We start from the raw sequence: 12,215 nt of genomic DNA, 5'->3' as shown, positions 1-12,215 counted from the left end.
TGGTGCCTGTAATATATCTCCTCCACAATTATAAGGATATGGAAAATGACAATAAATTTTCTTCAAAAGACCATCCATTTTTGTTTACCTTTCCTTTTCCTTTTTTTTTTTTGTACATTCTCAACCTCGTGGTCACCAATTTTTTAGTCGGACAAAGTTCCTCGATTTCTGGTCTATTGATAAGTGCAATTATTTGCACTTATTGTGATTATTTATATGCTACTTTTCGATTGTTTAGTGGTGATCTAGGATCATTTTTAGCTTATTTGCTCCAATTGATACTTTATAGCCAATTTGTGAGAAAATGAGTTAATTATCACACATTTGAGTTGTTTCTGTGAAATGTATGACTAGTTGTATACGCAGAACATCAAGAAAGAATAACGTTGTTGAAATACCAAGCCATGTGAATAAAGCTAAGCAAAACAGCCAAAGATCTAGTTTACTAAGTGAAATCAAGTCCAACAACAAAAGACGAGTCGACTGAGGTGGAACATTAAGCCTCGGCAACTCCGCAAAAAATGAAGAAAAAGATGTCAGTTCCAGTAGCAAAAGCCTAGTTCGCATTAAGGGAAGAAAAGTGGTTGCTGACTCGGCGTTCATTTCCGCCAAATTGTGTTTTTTTCCAGTAGAATAAGCTGAGTCGGCATTTTGTTAATTCTTTATGTAGCCGACTCGGCAGCAGAGTAATTATGCTACACAGAATTTGTTTACGGCAATTTTTCATGAAGTTATTAGGTAAAAGGTTTAATTAGTATAAATAGGCTGAAAAACCACTATATTAGGGTTCTTTCCCTTGTTCTTTTTCTAGTTTATCTTTTTGCTCTTCATTAAGTATTTTCATTAAGCATTTCATTTGAAGATTAATCGTAAACTTTTTCTAGTATTTAATTTCTTGTATTAGTTTGACCTTTCATTAGCAAGCTCAAATGTTCTTAGTAATCATCTACATGTACACCATGAATTGCGGTTAAATAAAATTTCACATCATTTATTGCTACTCCCATGTGCTCTGAGAGTTATAAGAGATTGGTAAAAGTTTTGAGATTAAAATTGTGTTGGTAGTTGATATCCAACATTTGAAATAGTTTGAGACACTCGCATCATGTTTGAGTTGTTTGAATTCTCTGCAATACATAAACGCATCATAAAATAAAATTTAGGAGTATTTTTAAAGCTTGGATGAAATCGAGGAAAGTCCAAATTAAAATTTTGAAAAATATTAGGATGTGTGGGTCAGGAATTAGTGAATAGTAGAAATAAATATAAAATTTCAAAATTTTTAAATGTGATAAAATTACAGCAACGGCAGTATCTTTTTATAGTGTGTGAAAATATAGAACTATTGGTATTTACTTTTACTTGTATTTTTGTTAAAATGGGGAAAAATTAAAAATGAAGGAGAAATAAATAAATAAATAAAGTCTATCATGTTAGAAGATATATCACGTATATATTTTAGGAAGTAGTTTATTTTTACTAAAAAAAGATTTAAGAACATTGTCGCTAGTATGACCTAAACTATTGTGCCACAAATCTGAAGACAAAGTAGTTAAAAAAAACTGATTGTAATAAGGTTTGTAAAACGTTTTGTACTTCTTGTCCTCTCGGGAAACATTCTAAACAACCATTTCATGATTCTGTTTCATATACTTTTCTTTCGTTTGATATTATTCATAGTCATCTTTGGTCATCTCCTATTGTTAGTACTTCCGACCTTTGTTATTATGTTTTCTTAATAACTATAGCAATTTTTTGTCAACTATTCCCATTGCTAAGAAATTTCAAGTCAAAAAAATTTCTTAGCTTTTTCATGCATAAGTGAAAACAAATTAAACACAATATAATTAAGATGTTTCAGTATGATATTGATAGGAAATATATTAATGGAACCTTAAAGGATTTCTTCGAGAAAAATGGCATTCTCTTTCATCTCTTATGCCTTCATAACTCCTCAAAAAGGCAAGGCCGAAAGGCTTACAAAATTAATAAACACGATCATCCGAACACTTTTTGTTCATTCATCCATGCCATTCACTTTTTGGCATCGTGCTTTCTCGATGGCTATATATCCTTAATATTCATCCTACTAAGATCTTGAATTACCAATCATCCCCTCAAATCCTCTATCAAAGTGATCCAATTGTCCATGTTTGCGTGTTTTGGTTGCTTATTTTTTCCGTTATTTCTCTCTTCTACCATTAATAACTTATAAGACATGTCAAATACTTGTGCTTATCTAGAATAAACTCTGAATCATCGTGGATTCAAATCCTATGACTTGTCATCATGTTGGTTTTGTTGAAAATGAATTTCAATTCTCCACACTTAACAAAAGCAAACCTTCGAATTATGATTTATTATATGATAATTCATTAATCCTTTAACTCATTCATTATTTGTCTCAAAGTCCTACAACCTTAAATATGCTGCCTAACCCACAAATTCAACATAACTCGCACGGTCCCAGAAAGCTCCTCTCCTTTACCAAACCGGTCCGTTGTTCTCTTGGACCAAGAACGATAATGACATATAACGTGGGTTTGTACATTAAATTGAAGCAAGCAACGGGTAATTTTCTTCCATCAATGTGGGTCCCTCCCCACTATCAAGGTAACCCCATTGGATAGGTATACCAATACTATGTAGGGTGTTTGGTAGGGGTGGAATCAGAAAAATAAATAAGAGATGTCGATAATTTAAAACAAAATACAATTAAGTGCGTTAAAAAATTACATTAAACAACAATTGACTGTAGGCAATTTTTCACGCCGAATTTTCATATTCTTAAAAGGACGCATAATGTCATTATTTGACAATTTTAAAACAAATCACATTCAAAATAAATTTTTAAACAAATATCTTATCTATCTAAACTGTAAATACAATCAATAATCACTGTTTCGGTAAAGAAACGAGGAAGTGTAAAAGACACTTAAAATACCTGGAGATAGGTAGAAGTGTGATCAAGAGGAGCAACTCGTGGGAGGAAGTGATTTGAATTCCTGCAAAACAACACATTAGCCATGTCCGGGGGGTGATCTCCCGGAAAACCTTCCGACGCTCAAGTTAGAACGTGGATATGAGAATATGGAGTTAGTGATTACAGAATGAATACAAAAAGATGCAGTGTGTGATGCTATTGGAATGTTGGTAGGCTAATGAAGGGGAGTAGGAGCAAGGATACTTAAGAGAATTATTTTCAGATGCCCCCTCCTCTCTTGATGGTAGCCCATATTTATAATGATGAAGAAGAAAGTTACATCATAGAGTGGGAGTTGAAGGTCATGGAAGACATGGGCAGTCAATTCCCATGGAGGAAGGATTACCATACAATCAAGGGGAAGTTATCTTTGAGGAGAAGTGGACTAACATGGGAGTAGTGGGCAGTTATCAATCTTGAAGTAAGGAGATCCATGCATTGTGGAAGAATGGGAAGTTGCTTTACGGGAAGGTAGTTTAAGGCATTGAGAGGTTACTAATTCATGGGCCATTCAAGGGAGATGGAAAATCCAGAAGAAGGCCCGTTGACCGAAAGTCAAAGTCAACCCGAAAGGTCAAGGGATAATTAAGTAATATAACGTTAATTATTAAATAAATTAATAAAAGAATAAATATTACCATGACAATCACAAATATACAATTGAAAACTAACTAACTAATTAAATCACAATTATAAAACCTTTAAACTATCAATTATACAACCTTTAATCTATCTAACTAATTAATCACAATTGTCAATTGCTAGATAGGTAATAAGGTAAATAAGTAAAAATGTCGAGTGGGGATCTGTGGGACTTGGAGTATTGGGAGAGAATTGGGATGTCAATGTCGAGTGGGGTGGAGAATTGGTCAATTGGGAGGGAATGCAATTCTGTCTTGAAAATGGGAAAGGGGATGGGAGGCAAATTGTCGTTAAAATTGGGATTAGGAATTCAAAAATAGGTAAATTGGGATTGAGAGTAAATCAATAAAAGCTAAAAATATAATAATTTAAAAGGGTTTAAATTTTCATTTATTCTATTACTTCATTTGCGCTTAATCAAGAATAAAAGTGTTTTAAACTATAAAAATCTTTTAAAAAGGAATAAATCATACCAAAACTTCTTGAATTTCATTCACAAAATAAAATAATCGTGATATTTAAAAAAATTACAATGTGATAATAAACTATACATATCAATAAAAACCATATCAATAGCCCAAAGGCAATATTGTATATTACAAATATTTAACGACAACAATAAGTCTAAAACTCAAAACTCTATATTTTGACACTGCGTCATCGCTTCACACACCTGGTGTACAAAAAAAACTTGGAGAAACATCAATAACAAAATTAATTTAGGTGAAATAAAAATATAATAAGGTGTCCCAAAAGAACAATATTAATAAGTGTCCTTATTATGCTGTATTTATGTTGTATTTGAGCTTAGATGCCCTGTTCAATAAGATAGTCACCCAACCTCTCAACCACCATATTGCACTGTCCTGGTGTAACTGGCTCGTCATAGGTTCCGAACACTAGAGCTTGGGTTGTCTTCTTAATACAGACTCCACCAGGTCCCTGTTCACACGTCAAATTACTTAGATACACTACTTATACAATCGTACTAATAGACATGTGCATAGGCCAAAACATGCCCAAATTATAACAATATTATGTCGGACCCTCAACCCCATAACAAAGAAAATGAGATCAAATGTAGTGGATCCGTTCAACCCGCCCCAACTTTTAAAAATAGTGCACCTCTATATAATTTAAGGGCCCGACCCCTTTAAACATACTAATTGTTCGGATATAGCTGGTCTTGGATGAGACCGTCTCAATATGAGACAAATAGCCTAATTAAGTCAATTATAATTTTTCTCGATATGCGTTCAGTACTTGATCTACTTAAGGTATAATTGATACATTTAAGGTTAAAAATGAATTTTTTTATAAGTTATAACTGATCATAATTAATTAGTTTAAGGTCTGAATTGATCATTCATATATCAAAATTCAAATTTTTTATAATAAAAAAGCCTTGAACTTTTGGTCATTTCCAAGAGCATTCATTGAATCAATTGGCAAACATAGTTTGAAATCGAAACTTCCTCTCCTACACATCCAAGATAAACAAACATTACACCTACAACTTAATTTTCAAGTCCATTATGAACATAAACTATTGAGAAAAGAGCAATACCACTATTATTGATCGATGATTTTAGAGTACAAGTAGTACCCTTATATTCCATTAAAACCATCATATATGCATTGAATAAGAGTACTTGTATTGTACAATGTTTTAACACTATTATTGATAGTTTTATTGACCATTCATTTGTTGTTTGAAAATCATTCATAGAATGATAGAATAACACTATTTTATTAAACTTTGTTCTGAAATTGTAAAATAGAACCATATTTATAAAATCATTAGTAGAAATGGATTAGTTTAACGTCAAAATTAATCACTTATAGGTTCAAATTGAAATTTTATATTTTAATTGATTTTTTAAAGTTTTACTTTACGTTGAAACTGGTACCTTTAAGGTCAAAAATGATAAATTTTCAATTAATTGAAAAAACGAGGAAAAGCGTGTGATCCTATTCCACACGCGAATTGGGCCGACCCAAATTGACGGTCTCATTATGAGACCGTCTCGTCCAAGTTTTTATGGTTAGGATTAGAGGTGTTCATTCGGGTGATCGGGTCGGTTCTGGACGGGTGTCATTCGGTGCAGTTGTATTTCGGATCGGTTATTTTTCGGATGCGTGTTACGACGGGTCACAATCGGGTTAGGTCGATTAGTCACGGTTCGGTTTAAGATCAGTTATTTGAACTATCGGTTTAGCATCGGTTCGGTGTCATTTGAAGTTCTTGTCGAGTAGTCAATCGGTCTCGGACTGTCATCGGTTAATAATTGGTTCGATTTTACCGGATACAGATCGCCTTCGGGTATTATTTTCCAGTAGAATTCGGCTACGAATTACTAATTACTCTAGATCGAGTCAATATCAGATTAAGTTGTTAGACATTTTTTAATTAATGATAAGATTCCCCTTAGTTAAGGCAAAAAAAAATTAAAATGCAAATCAGTTAATGATTATTACTTTGTTACTTTTACTTGTTTGACTGTAAATTAAAATTAAAGTTTTATCATTTTTCATCTAATTTGATTAAAAATAGTTAAATAAACATTGACCATTGATTATTAACTCTAAATATATGAAACCATGTATGTATAAAATTTAATTTATTAAAATTTCTATTACTTTATTAGATTAACTAATAAGATGATTGAATATGAGTTGATCATACCTCTATGTTTAAAATTAATTCAGGTTTACAGCATTTCGATTAAAAATTCGTTCGGGTTAAGTCGGTTTTAGCCGGATCATGTTGGGTTTTGAGCATGATTCGGGTCGGTTATGACTCGGGTCGGCCACTATTAGGTTTGGGTAATCTCGGTTAACGGTTATAAAAATCGATCGCAGTTCGGGTTTGATTTTACGATTTTCAGTCGTAAATCGGTTCGGGCGCAACTTCGGTTCGATAAACCTAAAAAAGAAATTTTTTCGGGTCGGTTAACTTTCGGTTTCGGTTCGGATTTTCGGATCAAGTCACATTTGAACAGCTCTAGTTAGGATATACATTGTTCATTTGTTCTACTCAGTGCAATACCAAAAATTCCCAAAGTAACTAAATTATCACAATTTTTTATGAGAGACGGTTTCTTTGAGATATCATCTCTAATTGGGCTGGTCATTTATATTATTTGAAAAAAAGAAATATATAGAGTAGTATTGTACACTTACTCGGTGGGGTTTAGAATACCTCATGTAGGTATTAAATATATTGTAAGTAGACATTATACACTATCAAGGCATTTAAGATAATGTAAGTAGGCATTAAGAATATTATAAGTAGGAATTAAAGATGATGTAAGTTGGTATTAAGAATACGTTAAGTAGACATTAAGCTTTAATGAGTTAGACCTGAAAAACGTCTTTTAAAGAGACGGTCTCTCTGAAGACCGACTGATAAATTATATAAGACTATGTTATGTTATACCTTTTTCCCACGAATAACAGCACCTGGTTCTCCAGCAATAACCATATATTTCTCTCCTCCAAGAAAAAGACCAGTAGGGGCCAAGGTGTTGGGTTCATCAAATTCCTTCAAGATAGAACTAATCTCTTCTTGTTTAAACTGCAAATCATCCCAACACATAAAATTATTAGTCACTTGTAAAGTGTAGGTAACATATTTAAAAATTTAATTACCAGCTTAAACTTTTGAATATGATAGTTATTTTTATTAGAGTCGATGTAATTGACACTACAAATAAATAACAAAATGACAATGGTAATTTTTAATCGCCTTTTGATCGCTAAATAGGCAAAAAGTAGCTTAGGCGATGACGGCTTGGCGACGGTCCAAGTGTGGACGCTAAACGAAATTTAGACGCCTGAGCGTCGCCAATCACGAAAAATGGGGCGACAACCTGGATGCGGCCCACGTGTCATCGCCATTTACATTTTTGGGGGCTACGGCCTAGGTGTCGTCGCCCCTTTTAAAAAAAAAGTTCATTAAATGATAATAATTAATCAATCAAACCTATATTTGAAACTCAAATTAAAATTCAATCATCCTACACATCAAATTATCAAAGTATCCAACAATTATTGCAACTGGGGCTCAAACCCTTGACCTCTGACATCAAATTCAAAACTCAAACAACACTCCAACCACTAGGAAAATCATAACATTATGATTTTTAATGTTTTGCTTTTATATTTATTACCTAATAACTTACCTTCAATTTTTTATAACTTATTATTATTATTATTATTATTATAATTATTATTATTATTATTGATATTATTATTATTATTATTATTATTATTATTATTATTATTATTATTAATTTTTTTTATATTTATTATTATTTATATTATTATTAGAGTACTATTATTATATAATTAGTTGTATTAGTACATTATTAGTCGTATTAGTGTAGTATTAATATATCATATTAGTATATTATTAATTCTATATTTGTATTAGCCTAGTATTAATATATTATTAATTGTAGTCGTATATTATTAGTTGTATAGTCGTTTTAGTGCAGTATTAATACATCGTATTAGTATATTATTAAATGTATATTATTAAAGTGATGATAAATAGAGTCATTTTCCTAATGTTACAACGGAACAGAGGACGTATACTTTTGCTTTTTTTTTGTTTGATCATATATATATATATATATATATATATATATATATATATATATATATATATATATATATATATATATATATATATATATATATATATATATATATATAATAGTAGGGGCGTGTAAAATAATTTTTTAATGCAAAGGTAGATTAAAGAATTTCTATAAGCAAAAGAGAAAAAAATAATATTTAGGTAGTGAAAATTAAACTCATATAAAAGAATAAGACTTTACTACTAAGCTAATCAATTATACTCGAGTGAAAGTTTATTATTATTTTGTTTTGTAATATAAATATTTGTATTTGAGAGATAAAGTTCGATAAATATCTAGAAGAATTGATTAATTAGTGTATGTTTAAGTAGTTGGGACTTTGTTAGTCACTCGTTATCTAATAAGTGATGCATTAAAGACTGCTATCTAATTATTATTTGAAATTTTTATTATTTTTTTGTTTGCGATCTTAGTACATATATTCGGTAATATATTGTTTTTTTAAATTCCTCTAAGTAAATATATACTTCAAATTTCATGCATTTTTATATTTTAAAATTAAATGGTTGATTGATTAGTCTTTGTTGAGTAGTTGTGACTTTGTCCGTTGCACTCACTATAACTAGCTTTATTTTCACGTATCATTATTGTATTATATTCCTCCATTTCAATATTTCATTTATTGATTACATTAAAAAAATATTACATATAAAGAAAGATATTTAAATATGTCAGTTTATCTAAGATATAAAAATTAGTATATATTTATATGGGATCTTATTAAGTTTGTCGTGATGTATTGAATTTTAATAAAAATGTATACACGAATAAGTATGTATAGCAATTATAAGTAATATTATGTTGAATATTTTATCCTAATTTATAATTAGTTGTATAAAATATTTTGAGAAATTTTTATATTTTACAAATTGCAAATTTGCAATGGATCATGTATTTTCAGAAGTAGGCTTGGAATTTCAAGCAAAAAAATATTGCAGGAACATATTAAGTGGAAATATTTTTCTCAGATGTTTAATTTAGTATATACTCTATAGTTTTTAAAATTTTTTATAGAACGAATGAAAAAAAAAAATGTCGCACAATTTCTTTTTAACCTGTAAAAATACTTCATTTGACAAATGTCATTTCTCATAAATGATAATGGGCTATATAAATGATAATGAGATAGATTTATGATTAGCTACGGTATTATAATAATGGAAAAGTTACTGTGAATAATACAAATTTATGTTGATTTTTCTGTAATAATACCAACTTTTGATTAACCATGAATAATACCAATTTATTAGTACGTTTTCCACAATTAATACCAACTTTTATTTAACCATTAATTTACCGTTGTTTTTTTTTTGGTCAAATACTCTACTATAAACAACAGTTGGCATATTCTAGATAAACATCCACCTAAGTTGATATTAATTATGATTAATTAAAATTTAAAATTACTGTAAGGAAATTCTTAAAAATCTGTATTATAGTCTTATAGACGATAATTTTTCTATAATAAATTGGGTTTGAACTCTAATAAACTAACTAAGGTATTATTATAATTTTAGATCATATACGGTAAATTTTATCTATAAGTCATTGGAGTATTATTCTATAGATTTATTGGTTTATTAGTTTTTCCGTTTACCATATTATGTTTTAACATATTTGAAAATGATAATACATAATTGTATTTTTTATTTTAAATTTATATTGAATATATTTTAATACTAAAAATCTCTTTGCGATGCACGAGTTTATATAGCGACTTAAATTAAATTGTCAATGTGGTTATGTAAGTATCAAGAAGCCCATAAGAGTAATTCTTATAATCACAAAAAGATGTTATAGACGCTAAAATGTTTAAATTAATGGTGTTAAATAATATTAATTAATTAGGATAAAATATTATAATACAAATGTGATATAATTTATTTAAGGTAAGAATCGAAATAGTAATTTAAAAATTTAATTCCAGTAATCATTTGAATTAATTATATGAGAGCTTTTGAAGTCAAATAATGTTATTTTAATATGACATTGAAAGTATGAATTATCTTCGGATTTCATATTGAATATATGTCGTAAAGATGTATGTCTTGTTACAACAAATATTATACGTAGAAGTGCCCAATTTTAATCTAGCAAAACATGATTGAAAATTAATGGATTATGACAGCCCAGAACTTAAACTGGTGACGGTAAATGACTCGACCCGAAAAAACTTGAAAACATTGGGTCGAAGCCAACCGAAACCCTAACCCCACCACTTGGACACGTTTTCAGTTCTACATCAGCATTTTTATTTTACGTCGTCATTTAAAAGTCACCTTGACTCGAACTTGTCTCAAATATAACATTATCCGACATAAAATTGATCTGACCCAAAATTAACCTGATCGAAGAAGACCCAACCGCAGCTCGCCAGTTAATCATAAGTAAACAATACCCCGTATTGAACGAATATATACCATTCACAAAACAATTTACTAAGAAAAGAGTTAAGAAGAATGAGACCTGAGGGAAGGTGGAGCTTTGAGCCCAAACGCTACCATCAAAGCCAATGATCGCGGAGGCGGTAAGGTGGTTGGCGGTGTCTTCAATAGGGCACATCAAATGATCATCTATGTATGTTTGCCACGACATTTTTCCAATAATTTACTGATAGATTTTCTTGTATTCAAAGAGATATATAAAAGAGTGATTCGAGAATGGTAGGAGATATCTACTTTGATTTGTTTTATGAGATTGTATAAGAAATGGCAATGTGATCACAACTCATCACATGTCATTAATAGAAAAAGAATTGGCTCAAATTTGACATATCAATTTATTGATCAATGCCAATTCATGCATCATACTCAACCTTTAATAATTCAATGACTACCATTCACGTCCTCCTCTTTTTTAGGCCTTTATTTAACACTTTTTCTAATTATTTCTCCTACCAATATTCATACTTTTGCCTTTTTTCTTGTCTACTAACATGGGATGCTTTGATGATACGGAAAATATCTCATATATAAAAGGATATGATTCACACTCTATATTTAAATTACTTTTATTTTCTGAAATATGTTCGATTTGAGGGCAAAACATGTTAAAATGAACTCATTTTTATAGTTTTGCGTAAATTTTTAATTTAAATTTTGAGATGTAAACTAGATGCTACTGAGCTAGTTACAAACCTATCGCTCACCCTTCTTCTTTATTCAAGTTTTAGTTTGAGAATTAGCAATGTACATTCATAGACGAAGTTTATTTGTTTAGGCTTAACACAGGAAATATAATTAGATAAATTTGACTTAAAAACAAATAAATTATTGTTGAAAAGAAAGGCCATGTCCAAAGCAAAACCGTAAGAAAAGAATTGACTACACACAAATTCGATATAAATTTAATTTTTTTCATAATCATATAGCGATGGAAGAAATAGTCCATCAAACTTATATACTAAAATCAATACATATTTAATTACAAATAAAGTGATCTTATTAAGTTGGATAATAATCCCATCTTGTGGGTAGTTAGTTGGTCTATTCCATAAGTTTGACGCACTTGTCGATAAGCATGTGGCATTGTTGCGCACCAAAACTGTCTTCATAGATTGCCATTACTAAAGCTTGGTTAGTCTTCTGAGTAATAATCCCACCAATTCCCTGTTTATGCATCAATATTTATAAGTACGCTCTTACAAATTAATACATACATTTAGAGTCCAGAGAACTACTAAAAAAACTAATTCCATTTGTAAATTAACCTAAAATCCAACACAAAATTAGAGTTGTAATTGATCGATTATAATCCGTATTTAAAAAAATTAATCCGATTTGAAAAATTTGGAAAAATGTGTTGATACAGAATCATTCGACTTATTCAAAATCAAATCACATGTCAATCTTTTTAATATATGGATATGGTTAATTTTAAATTTCAAGCATATTTTTAGACAATTCTATGTTCGTAACCTTATCGGT

The 12,215-nt window shown here is 29.9% G+C and overlaps 1 protein-coding gene across 1 annotated transcript; it reads right to left on the bottom strand.

Moving 5' to 3' along the window:
- Positions 1–4,092: 4,092 nt before the first annotated feature.
- LOC130815830 (profilin Sal k 4.0201) lies at positions 4,093–11,285 on the bottom strand. Its single transcript, XM_057682330.1, has 3 exons — positions 10,756–11,285; positions 7,065–7,202; positions 4,093–4,567 (listed from the first exon to the last, which is right to left on the bottom strand). The coding sequence occupies exons 1-3, from the start codon at positions 10,882–10,884 to the stop codon at positions 4,433–4,435; spliced, it is 402 nt and encodes a 133-aa protein (XP_057538313.1). The 5' UTR covers positions 10,885–11,285; the 3' UTR covers positions 4,093–4,432.
- Between the last annotated feature and the right edge of the window lie 930 nt (positions 11,286–12,215).

This window comes from Amaranthus tricolor, chromosome 6 (assembly GCF_026212465.1).
Source record: "Amaranthus tricolor cultivar Red isolate AtriRed21 chromosome 6, ASM2621246v1, whole genome shotgun sequence".
In the NCBI taxonomy this organism is placed as follows: Eukaryota; Viridiplantae; Streptophyta; class Magnoliopsida; order Caryophyllales; family Amaranthaceae; genus Amaranthus; species Amaranthus tricolor.
The sequence above is the reverse complement of the archived record's forward strand: the minus strand, read 5'-3'. Positions and strand labels throughout refer to the sequence as shown.